This window comes from Panulirus ornatus, chromosome 57 (assembly GCF_036320965.1).
Source record: "Panulirus ornatus isolate Po-2019 chromosome 57, ASM3632096v1, whole genome shotgun sequence".
In the NCBI taxonomy this organism is placed as follows: domain Eukaryota; kingdom Metazoa; phylum Arthropoda; class Malacostraca; order Decapoda; family Palinuridae; genus Panulirus; species Panulirus ornatus.
This window is the reverse complement of record NC_092280.1, coordinates 2,395,454-2,408,800: the sequence shown is the minus strand read 5'-3', so window position 1 is coordinate 2,408,800 and position 13,347 is coordinate 2,395,454. Positions and strand designations below refer to the sequence as shown.

The 13,347-nt window shown below is 45.4% G+C and overlaps 1 protein-coding gene across 1 annotated transcript in view; it reads right to left on the bottom strand.

Annotated features, from left to right (window-relative positions):
• The window catches only part of LOC139766101 (nephrin-like), a 218,965-nt gene that overhangs the window by 7,527 nt on the left and 198,091 nt on the right, over positions 1 to 13,347 (bottom strand). Inside the window, 9 exon segments of the mRNA XM_071694261.1 lie at positions 704 to 843; positions 1,062 to 1,304; positions 1,737 to 1,878; positions 4,079 to 4,192; positions 4,359 to 4,523; positions 6,264 to 6,436; positions 8,175 to 8,320; positions 8,756 to 8,891; positions 9,966 to 10,117. Of these exon segments, the coding sequence (XP_071550362.1) occupies positions 704 to 843; positions 1,062 to 1,304; positions 1,737 to 1,878; positions 4,079 to 4,192; positions 4,359 to 4,523; positions 6,264 to 6,436; positions 8,175 to 8,320; positions 8,756 to 8,891; positions 9,966 to 10,117 (1,411 nt within the window).

Sequence of the window (13,347 nt, the reverse complement as noted above, 5' to 3'; positions counted from 1 at the left end):
GCGCACTAACAGAAGAATGGCTGTATCTATGACCCATAAAGGACACGATGGAGGAAAGATGATATTGTCACCAGGGAAGTAACAGTAACAGATGCCGACGGTTGCCAGAGTCAAGGAACAAGTAACTTGAGACTGAGGGGGAATTTAAGGCAAAATGTGACTGCGTCTCTGGCTGGCTCCAGTCATGCCGCCATGACCTCAAAGGCACAAGCAAGCACAGATAACGTGAAAGCACGAACCCCATCTCTCCCTGCTAATGCATTCTTTATATATGTATATATATATATATATATATATATATATATATATATATATATATATATATATATATATATATGGCATTCTGCAAATTTTAATTTGATTTCGGCTTAGATTATACCGAAATTTGTATTCTTGTGACAAAATGACTTGCAATTGAATTCTGTTGCTGAGCTAGGTTGAGAAATGACCCTGTTGGTGTATTAGACTTGAGTCTGGTGGAGAATGTAACCCATCTGGTATCCTGTTGTAGATTTGTGATTGTAGTTGTAGTTGGTGGAGAGGAGAAACTGATTATCTTTTCTCTTGGTAAAGAATTAGATACAATGTTAGAAAACAAAGACGTCTTAGAAAGATACCTGATATCTTGGTTAGGGAATCATATAAGGTATTGGAGAATATATATAACAAGTGTTGGAGAATATGGTGGTGGAGGAGCACTCACCTCATACCCTGGTGGAGAGTCGAGCAAAGTGTTGGAGGACATGGTGGTGAGGGGGAGGAGCTGGCTGTAGATCATGGCTGGTGTGAGTGTGGGTGTGGTAGCGCAAGACCCGGGTCCTGTACTCTTCGAAGATGACGACACTTGTGTGAGTGAAGAGAGAATCAAACATTAAAAAAAATGACTCATTTCTTCCTAGCGTCGCTTCGAAACGAATCAAAAGTCTACATATATGTATATATATGATCTATATCTCTGTATATTTATTCATATAGAATCAGGTCCCAGTTGACCGGTTATCTGCTGATAGAGTGAGAGGAAAGCAAGACTTCAGTCATCCATGACTCCTCACGCCACGTACATGACGGGTTGCGGTTGCTCGTGCGTCGACGGACGAAGCAAGCGATGATAGAGATGTTGAGGACGAGCAAGGCAGCGCCCGTGAGCGTCATGATCAATAGGATGAGTCTAGGGACACCAGAGGACTCGTCCTCTTCCTCGGCTCGGTCCTGTCCTCCCGGTTTCCTCGTGTCCTGGGTTTTCCCCGGGATCTCGCTGCTGTCGCTGGCCATGCCGTGGAGACTGGTCGATCCTCCCGTCTTAACTGCTCGTGAGGGAAGATGGACAGTGGTTACCGTCTGCTTCAATGATGGCTTAAGTGAGGCGCTAGATAGACAGGATGTTTGATATGGTGAGAATCTTGAGAGAGAGAGAGGTCTTCGCTCTCTCTCTCTCTCTCTCTTTCTCTCCTGTGGGGATAAGGACAGTACGGAAGACGTGGCTGACTCACCTGACGGTGTCAGGACAGTACGGTAGACGTGGCTGACTCACCTGACGGCGCCAGGACATTACGGTAGACGTGGCTGACTCACCTGACGGGCTCAGGACAGTACGGAAGACGTGGCTGACTCACCTGGAGGTGTCAGGACATTACAGGAGACGTGGCTGACTCACCTGACGGCGCCAGGACAGTACGGTAGACGTGGCTGACTCACCTGGCGGTGTCAGGACATTACGGAAGACGTGGCTGACTCACCTGACGGCGCCAGGACAGTACAGGTGACGTAGTTAGATCGGCCGTGGTCGTTTCTGGCCTGGATATCGACGACATACTCTCTGCCTGAGGATAGACCAGCCAACCTCACTGAGGAAGTTCCTCCCCCGCCAACCTCAAGGTACTGCAAAGGTAGATATATATATATATATATATATATATATATATATATATATATATATATATATATATATATATATATATATATATATATATGGTTTACTCCGTTTCTATCTCAGCAAACCACAAGTTACAGGAAAATTGGTGTCTATGCTATAGATAGGCTGTCCTGTGTGTCTGTCCGTTTGTGTGTTTGTCTGTCCATCTGTCTGTCTGTCTGTCTGTCTGTCCATCTGTCTGTCTGTCTGTCTGTCCATCTGTCTGTCTGTCCATCTGTCTGTCTGTCCGTCTGTCTGACTGTACACATGCAGAGTATGTCGTCAGAAGCACGAGTACTAACCCCCCTCATACACAAGTGACGGTAGTTCATTCATAATCTCGGCAGATTAGGAGTTGCTGGCTGGCAGCTGGGGGTGACATCCTGAAGCCACACACCTCCTCCCCCATGTTCTATGCACGCCACCACCCGCTCAATCGCCACTCGAATATTCATCTTTGTCATCGTTGCCTTTGTGTAAGGGCGCTATACAGACATTCTGCTAATCCTCAAGCTATACAGTGCTGATTAGCATGACTAACCAATCAACAGCACTATCATCCCATTTCCTGAAAAACTAATCTGCAGTTCCATCCACTCCATCAGCTTATGCCTGATTTCCTCTTGTGCAATGCTTTCAGTACCTCCTCTCTTTTCACCGAACCATTTGCCAGGATTCTTATCACTTCACATGCCACCTCGTCTAGAACACACCACAATATGAAATACTGCACACGTATCGCCCACATATCGCACAGTGCAACAAAGACGGACAAAGGCAAGAGAGAGAGAGAGAGAGAGAGAGAGAGAGAGAGAGAGAGAGAGAGAGAGAGAGAGACGTGGGGGGTGGCTTGAAATCCAACCTTCCTGAATTCATTCCCCCCTCAAAGAAAAAGGAAAGGAAACAAGTATTTTTGGCTGTAAGACCTCAGTCGTCTGTTCTTGACGCCACCTCGCTCACGCGAGAAATAACGAACATCTGTGGAAGAATAGAGAGTCTCTCTCTCTCTCTCTCTCTCTCTCTCTCTCTCTCTCTCTCTCTCTCTCTCTCTCTCTCTCTCTCTCTCTCTCTCCCTGAACTGTGTTATAGCATGAACGCCGCGTTTTAGATGAATGACCTACCCCAGCGCGCGATACTTCGTCTGAATATTTTAGTGTTTTAAGTTTTTGATGAAAAATGCATATGTTGAAATGCAGAATTATAAATAGTATATGTATGACTACGGTCTCTCTCTCTCTCTCTCTCTCTCTCTCTCTCTCTCTCAGGCTGCCGCCTTTTCATTCTGCCTTACATACACACGGATCTGCTGGTATCCATTCCACAAACGCACCCTCCCTCTCTCTCTCTCCTGCGCCCCGTACCCAGCACTCGACTCCACAAATCTCACATGAATCAATATTCCCAGCTCTTTTTTTGTTTTTGTTTTTGTTTTTCCCCCCGTGGTAAACCTTTACAAAAACTTCGTCGTAGGTACTTGTAGGTACTCCTCTCTCCCCCCACTCTCTCTCTCTCTCTCTCTCTCTCTCTCTCTCTCTCTCTCTCTCTCTCTCTCTCTCTCAATCGTTGAAAGGTCAGACGTCACGAACGAGCTGTTCCACCACACTCAAACCTACATACATACATACATGGCCACATAGACATCATGTGTCGAGCCAGATTCTCTAACACCTGTTCTTATCATAGATGATTAATTGATCAGGGAAATCAATGACGCATTTAATCTCTCAATCCTGATAATAAGAATTCCACATATAGGTATGAACATAATTGCTTATAATCACCAGATTTTGACAATGAAAGTTCTGTATAAAGATATAATTATGAATAAATGGTTTTTATAATGACATAGAGGTTTTCTCTTCGTAGAGAAATACCTAGAAATACCTGTTCATTAGATTGAAATTCTCTATTTTTTTTTTGTAAAATTTAGTGTTTATGAGACTGTTGGTCCGGCTAGACCATTTTGAATTCGGACCAAGACTATTCCCAGGTAAGGGGATCGAACCTTGGGCCTCGACAACACCACAGAAAATGAAAGACAAGTTTGAAAGAGTTTCGTGTTTAACGAATATAAACTAGTAAAGGGTTCCTCGTACAACGAAGATAAACTAGTAATATAAATGAAGCTACTTACAAGGCAGAAGGATATACATATAATACATCTACCTGGAAAGCGGGTGACCCGGCATGTCTGTATCTTAGCGTATAACCACTGGGGGCGCCACCATCCAGGTTTGGAATCCAACTGAGCCAAACATCTCCTCCAGTCACGTTGCTGACCTGTGTCCAATAGATGAAGTTAGCCTTAAAAATACAACTGAAGTTTTCATAAGAAATGGAAAATACAATACAAAATATGGAGACAGAAAGAAGGCGAAGATATCGAATGCTTTAATTTACGGAGAGCAAGTCACTTGATGCTTATACATCCTTCTCATTGGCTTACGGTGAAGTTGAATGGTGCCTGGGGTCGTGCTGGGGGCTTAAGAGTGAGGATGCTTCTGTGTGAGCCGAGGTCGTTGTGGGAGATACAGCCGTAGGTTGTGTAGTCCTCGGGGACGACCTGTCGCACCTCCAGGGTCGACGACCACAAGACTAGTCCGTCCAGTAGCTGTGAGGGGGGCGACGTGAGTTGGGGGAGAGGGGAGGGTGACGGATGGGGGAGAGAGAGAGAGAGAGAGAGAGAGAGAGAGAGAGAGAGAGAGAGAGAGAGAGAGAGAGAGAGAGAGAGCATTAATAAACAGTCAACAGTGGGTCTAATTACTCAGGTAATTAAAATAATTATCTTACTTAATGACTATCAGTATGACATTGGGAGTAGACATGTTCCATGGAACACCTGTGTTACTTGCAGTGCAGCATAGTTTTATTGAACACCTGTGTTGCCTGCAGTGCAGCATAGTTCAATGGAACATCTGTGTTTCCTGCAGTGTAGCACTGTTACTGGGGGTGAAATAAGGTAAGAGTATATATTGTTTTGGCGAATATATATATATATATATATATATATATATATATATATATATATATATATATATATATATATATATATATATGTGCATATAAAGTTTCATGGCTGAAGTTGGATTGTGTTCAAGGTATGAGACAGGTTGGGATCCCGCGTCAGACCCTACGTTAAGAGGAGTAAGTCAAGCAGAATCCAAACCAGAGTTTTGGATCTTATGCCATTCAATTCCTCGGACGTCGTGGTAGCGACTGTATAGAAAGTTTCGTAAGTATCCGATTTGGAGTTTTCAAGTTACGACCCGAAGTTGTGTTGCTGTGTTTAAAGTCTGGCTCCCGACCACGGACGGACAGGTTGACGGACGCACGACGGACGGGTTGATGGACGTACGACGGACGTATGACGGACGGCGGACGACGGACGGACTGTACCGACAGACGGACGGACGGACTACAGAGAGACTACGGACTTACGACAGACGAACGTATGCGAAGGACGAGCGACGGATCGAGCCTTAAGCTTCTGTCGTACCACGCAGGGTGGGGACCCAACTGGCACCAGTCAGGGTGGGGACTCACCTGGCACCAGGGTGGGTGGGTGGGTGGGGACTCACCTGGCACCAGGGTGGGGTGGGGACTCACCTGGCACCAGGGTGGGTGGGTGGGGTGGGGACTCACCTGGCACCAAGGTGGGTGGGGTGGGGACTCACCTGGCACCAGGGTGGGTGGGTGGGGACTCACCTGGCACCAGGGTGGGTGGGTGGGTGGGGACTCACCTGGCACCAGGGTGGGTGGGTGGGGTGGGGACTCACCTGGCACCAGGGTGGGTGGGTGGGGTGGGGACTCACCTGGCACCAGGGTGGGTGGGTGGGGTGGGGACTCACCTGGCACCAGGGTGGGTGGGTGGGGTGGGGACTCACCTGGCACCAGGGTGGGTGGGTGGGGTGGGGACTCACCTGGCACCAGGGTGGGTGGGTGGGGTGGGGACTCACCTGGCACCAGGGTGGGTGGGTGGGGTGGGGGACTCACCTGGCACCAGGGTGGGTGAGTGGGGTGGGGACTCACCTGGCACCAGGGTGGGTGGGTGGGGTGGGGACTCACCTGGCACCAGGGTGGGTGGGTGGGGTGGGGACTCACCTGGCACCAGGGTGGGTGGGTGGGGTGGGGACTCACCTGGCACCAGGGTGGGTGGGTGGGGACTCACCTGGCACCAGGGTGGGTGGGGACTCACCTGGCACCAGGGTGGGTGGGTGGGTGGGGACTCACCTGGCACCAGGGTGGGTGGGGACTCACCTGGCACCAGGGTGGGTGGGTGGGTGGGGACTCACCTGGCACCAGGGTGGGTGGGGTGGGGACTCACCTGGCACCAGGGTGGGTGGGGACTCACCTGGGGCTCGTGGATGGTGTACTTGTCACTGTTCAGTAGGATGAGACCGCTCTGGCTGCTCCAGACGAAGGTGGGCGGCGGGGCGGCCCTCACCCGGCACACGAGCCGCCCACTACCGCCCACGGCCGCCCACCCATTGGTTTCCTCCTGGTCGTCCACTCCTGTCACTGCCTCTATAGATATACAAACTCACTGTTCACTGGTGTCTCCTTATACAGTGAAACATTATCCATATATATATATATATATATATATATGTATATACACTTGCATACCCTAACATACACTGACATACACGGTCATACACTGATATACACTAACACGTACTGTTATTCACTGGCATACACGGTCATACACTGATATACACTAACACGTACTGTTATTCACTGACATACACAGACATACAGTGACACACTGGCTTGCACCAGCATAAAGTAGAAAGTTTAAAAAGGTTACATTAGGGAGAGTTGGACGACCAAAGGAGTTAAAGTATTTGCATATTGGCTTCCGAATATGTGTTCAATTCTAGATAAGGACAGATCGTGCTGGTGTTCAAATGTGTGTTCAATTCTAGATAAGCAAAGATCACATGGAAACTATAACCTGACCTATATGAATGTGGAAATTTTCGTCATATAGCTTTGTAATGTTTCTTTTTTGGGGGGAAAGGATTTGTGAAATAAGAAATGAATATTTGATTTACATTAATTTGAATTGATATCTGTATTGTGTTGCGTACATACACATATATCATGTACACACATATACAGACATAAACAAACAGACCCTACGTAAACACTCATATATATATATATATATATATATATATATATATATATATATATATATATATATATATATATATATATAAGACATCACATACATTCTTTACATAGGCTAGCATGCACACACACAGACACACACACACACACACACACACACACACACACACACACAAAGAAAAACTGATAGGAATTAATGTTTTCTCTTCCTTTTGATGAACTCATATGATATAATCTCGTAATAATCTATATTCATATATGAGATTGTTTATAAGAAAGAAACTTGCAATTTTATAACCAAGTTTGGAGGAAGTGGTAATTACCTGGCGACATTTGAATACACTCAGTAAATATTTCTTGAAGATTTTCAAATATTCAGGAAGAATAATTAACTGAGAGAGGAATTGGATTAGTATATAAGTAGGTTTAGGTCCTACGAATTCGTTTCTCCTTTTATTGTGTTATGTACGTCTGAATTATCCATGGGTCGTATACATAACGGGAGCATATATGGTCTTATAATTATGTTGAACACCTGAAGAAGGTGTTGGAATTGTTTGGTTGATGGATGTATGTAGTAGTTTGATGATGACGACCTTAATGACCCTGGTAGTTAGTAGGGTCTTTAGCCCAGCCAACCAAACAACCATTCACGCCATCAGCAACACCTCTCTTGGTAAGTCGAGGTGTTCGTTGTGTTGCTTCAACTGACTCAGAAACACAGTATGTGAGACGCTTTTATGTTGCAACCTCGCAACACAACATGTCTCGAAAGTTTGATAAATTGTTGGGGGGAGGGTTTAGGGCGGGGTGGAGGATCACAAGCTAATATTTCTGCCAAGATATCAAACAATTGGAGGAGAGGCACTCTGGTTCAGCGGGGGGAAACGCTTCAGGTGAGAGAGGCATTCAGTTCAGAGGCACTTCACTGAAGAGGCGTTCATTTCAGAGGCTTTTCCCCAACGAAAAGAGGACTTATGTTTAGAGGTAATAGAGTGGAAGGATACTCGAGCTCAGAGGCACCTAAGGGGGGGGGGACTCCTCCCGCAGTTCAGGAGGCACTACACACCAGAGGCACTAAAGAGAGAGAGAGAGAGGCAAGTATGAACTTGAAGGAGGAAACACTTACGTTCAACAATGATTAAGGTCTTGGCTGGGGGTACTGTCGCCACCACATTTTGTGCGTGGCAGAAGTACACGCCAGTGTCCTCGCTCCTGGCAGAGTCGATGACGAGGTAGGCCAGTCCGACGCCTGTCCCCAGGGGCACGCTGGAGCTGCTCACGACGAAGGGGAAGAGCGGGAAGATATATTGCAGGTCATTTACATACGGGAATAGCCGGACGATTAGGCATTCATAACTTAGAAGTGTATTTAGAGCAATGACTGTGTGCAATATATATATATATATATATATATATATATATATATATATATATATATATATATATATATATATATATACATATATATATATATATATATATATATATATATATATATATATATATATATATATACATATATATATATATATATATATATATATATATATGTATATTTTTTTTCATGCTATTCGCCATTTCCCTCGTTGGCGAGGTAGCGTTAAGAACAGAGGACTGAGGCTTAGAGGGAATATGATACATATTCGCCATTTCCCGCGTTGGCAAGGTAGCGTTAAGACCTGAGGACTGAGCCATAGTGGAACTCACCTGTTGTGGGTAAGGACGGAGTCTCTGGTCCAGATGAGCTTGGGAGTCGGGTTGCCAACTGCCGAACACTGGGTCGACACCCGGGCGCTCTCCTCAACCATCAGTCGATCCTCGGTTACCACCTTCTCCGGTCCGTCTACAGGAGGGGAGGATGTCGCTCTGGGTCACTTGAGATGGCAGATCTCTCTCTCTCTCTCTCTCTCTCTCTCTCTCTCTCTCTCTCTCTCTCTCTCTCTCTCTCTTCCTCTTCTTCGTCTTCTTCTTCTACTAGCGTCTCCATTAGACGAACCATATATATATATATATATATATATATATATATATACCGACGGTGTATTAAACTGGTACCTTTATATCCTCCATTTCTGGTGAGGTGGTTCTGGGCAATTTCTATTTTCGCCTCGATATATTACACAGTAAAAGCCACACACACACACACACACACACACACACACACACACACACATAGACGTAAGGAAAGCCACACACACACACACACACACACACACACATAGACGTAAGGAAAGCCACACACACACAGCCACACACACACAGACACACACACACACACACACACACACAGACGTAAGGGAAGACAAAAAGACCTCATTAGCTCTTAAAGATGACGAGTCTAGCCTTGAGCACGACAGTAAGACCCTTATGTCTGACGTTACGACCTTTGCGTATGATGGGGAGTCAGGTCAAAGGTCAGGCCTTGAGGTAATGACGCCGCGCTCTAGGGTTACACTGTCGTGCTCTAGGGTCGTACTGTCGTGCTTATGGGTCACACTGTCGTGCTTAAGGGTCGTACCGTCGTGCTCAAGGTTTATACTGCCGTGACCAATGGTCATACCGTCGTGCTCGAGGGTCGTACCGTCGTGCTCGAGGGTCGTACCGTATGCTCAGGGGTCGTACCGTCGTGTTTAAGAGTCGTACCGTCGTACTGGATCCAAAGTTCGTACTGTCGTACCCCAGGGGTCGTACCATTGTCCTCCAAGGGTCGTGCCGTCGTACTCATGAGTCGTACCGTCGTGCTCAAGGGTCGTACCATCATGCTCAAGGGTCATACCACCGTACTCTAAGGGTCGTACCATCATGCTCAAGGGTCATACCACCGTACTCTAAGGGTCGTACCATCATGCTCAAGGGGTCGTGTAGCCCTCCTGCTCAGGGGATACTAAAGCAACACTGCACCTGCTCGTTCACTTACACTGCACGTTGATGAAGAACGTTGCATTGATTGATCCTTTTTGACTCTGTGCAACGATCGAATAATTCCCAGCTTGGTTCCTCTTGATCTTTCCAAACTTAAGCTTAGCCTCTTTGCTTGGTAAGGTCGCCCCCTCGCGACGCCACCAGTACCTGAAGGAGGGGAGGAAGGGAAATTATAGGGGGAAAATACCATGAGGGGAGGGAGGTGGGTGGAAATCCCTCAGAACTAACCATGACTAAACACCATTTTCTTTGAAGTCCTCCTCCACATCAACCATCAACGGAGTAACTTAGTCATTCAACCATTTTTTTTCCTCCCATTTTCTTTTACTCTCACATTAAGTAATAAACAAACACCTAATTGGGTGATTTACGATCGCCAGTTACCTTAGAGTCTCATAAGAAAGATGAGTTGCTGGAATATATTGGTGTTTTTCACACTTATTCTTGACCTGCGTAGAGAAATGAAGAGTCATTAGCGTATGTGTGATTAGGTTCAATGGCCAGTTCTGAACCTGAGGCTAGTTCGAGAAGTACCACAAAGTATTTAGAATAATTGGTTACAAAATGTCTCATCAGAAGTGATTGGGGAAGTCATTTGACCTTGACGTAGTATACACAACACCAATTATTACGAATATCTAATCAAAAGTGATTGGGCAAATCTTTTGTCCTTCACGTAACATACACAACACCAATCATTATAGTTATCTAATCTAAAGTGATTGGGTGAATCCCTTCTCCCTCACGAAACACATGTACAACACCAATCCTGATGATTCACCAATCAAAGAGCCAAAGAGATCTCTAACCACCCCCTTCTCCACTCCCCTTCCCCCTCCCCCATCCCTGTCAATTGGCTAATCACCACATGGGATCCAATCTCTTCATGACGGGGATCCGACTTGAGCAACTCTCACGTCCGTGTAGGATTTAATCCTGTGTCCCAAGCCTCTATATCCCCCAGGATCCTTCCCCCCCTCTCCCCAGGGAAAGGGGGGGGGGGACGCTGTGGCTCAACGTCGAGCACAAAGACACACACTCTCTCTCTCTCTCTCTCTCTCTCTCTCTCTCTCTCTCTCTCTCTCTCTCCCTCCACCTATATGTATAGATAGCTCTGTGTATAGCTATAGATCACCCTGCTACAGTGTATTCCGATTATAGCCAAATGATATAGCAGAATATAGCGCACTAAAATGGACCTGATCCTTGATCCCAACCTATCCCAGAGAAGGGGATCATCTATACATCGCCCCGGGACAACAAGATACAGTAAACCATGTATCCAGTCTGACTCTGTGACCAGATTTAATTCGACAGCACAACACGACCGAAATAAAATGCTAAACAAAACAAAAAAATGACATAAAAGTTATTGGATAAAAATTTATGGGTTGGGAACGGTGTAGTTTCTAATCCCGATGTCATGGAGTTGCTGGCTTGAGTTTGTATTCCTCATGGAACCAGAAGAGCAATTCAAAGCTGGGCCTTAGTGGTGTGGTGGTCAACGTCTGTGCCTCTCTGTGCCTCAGTGATGGCTCGCTCAGAGGTTCGAGACCTTGCAATAGGTTCGATTCTTGGTCGCGGCGGTCCACAAGCAATACAGCTGTTCATCCTGCCATGGTGTGTGTGTGTGTGTGTGTGTGTGTGTGTGTGTGTGTATGTGTGTGTGTGTGTGTGTGTGTGTGTGTGCGTGTTCTGTGGGGAGTTCTGCGCCAATAACCTATTCCATCTTAACACCGAAGCAGAGGCAGGGACGTGAGAGTAAGCTCCTACTCCACTGATGAGAGAGAGAGAGAGAGAGAGAGAGAGAGAGAGAGAGAGAGAGAGAGAGAGAGAGAGAGAGAGAGCTGCCCACCTACCTATCTAGCGCCCAAGCGCTCACAGCTCGTCTCGCTTAGCTGGCATTACTGCTTCGCTCTCTCTCTCTCTCTCTCTGCCGCTACGCACATAACATGGTTGCCAATGCTGGGTTTGTGTGGGGGCTGTCCCCTCCACACACACACACACACACACACATACGTTTATCTCTTCGTCTCCTGGATGCTTCTCATCGTACCATGTTTATTATTTTCCCTTACTTTCATATTTTGTCATATTTTCTCATTTCGTCACATACCGTACGTCCTGGACTGGCACATTATATATATATATATATATATATATATATATATATATATATATATATATATATATATATATATATATTGCATATTGCTCTTTGGCTTTTGCAGGTCTTCCTCATCTTGTCACGCATCTCTCTCGTCATCTTCCTTGGCTGTGATGACCGAGTTCTCTCTGCTTCTCATGAATTATATACGACACAGTTTGGTTGGTAAGGATACCACACAGTTTGGTTGGTAAGGATACGACACAGTTTGGTGGGTGAGGATACGACACAGTTTGGTTGGTAAGGATACGACACAGTTTGGTTCGTGAGGATACGACACAGTTTGGTGGGTGAGGATACTCAATATCGCTTCTAACATACACAATAGATATTTTCTTCACACCATCTCTTCTCTTGCTGTGAAATTTCTCATTATCATAACTCATTATATAGTTTGATAATGCTGCCTCATTATTATGCTCTTTCATTTATAGTTTCTCATTTCATGATGATTTTCTGACACCTGACATTTGCTTCATGTTAGTCATTTACCCTGATTGGCCGACGCAGTGTATGTTCATCACTGATCTAAAACGTATTTGTTCATCTGTTTTCTTACCTGTGAATTCTATCCAATCCCACTTCTCTCTCTTTTGCAGATTGCATCTAAGTGTTTTTGCGTCTTTTTTTTGATCATCTGATCTTATAGATTTTGCCTACTGTAGCACCATCAGCAAAACACCCGTCTATCCTATCTTTCGCTTATCTATCGATGTCTGATATCATTGTTTGAAATGAGAAGTGAAGCAGACGTTTTCTCTTGTAGTATAGCTAATAGCTAATCCTCTTCACCACATCCCATTTTCTACGAAAAGAAAATTATCTGTTGTTTGAAGAGTCTTTGGTCTCTCTTCCAGTCTCATTTTCATTGATTTGCTTCGTTAAATTATGGGGTACTTCGTCATATGGAGCGGCAGACTTGAGGAAAATAGTGGTTATTCTCCTTCCTTATGTTGAAATTTCACACATGGTGTTATAGCCAGATATCAGTTGGGTACAGAGACCTTTTCCTGGTACGGTTTCAAGCTGACCTTCAGTTATGTGGTTGTTTTTTGATCAAATGTTCTAGTACGCGTCTTTTCAACCACCGTTTCAAAGGCTTTTTACTTCGTGTTAGGTCAGGCTAACTGGACTGTATTGTTTTGGTCGTAGTTCTGATGTTACGTAGAGATATGTTGTGAATGTCTGATATTTTAACGTTCCTGGACTT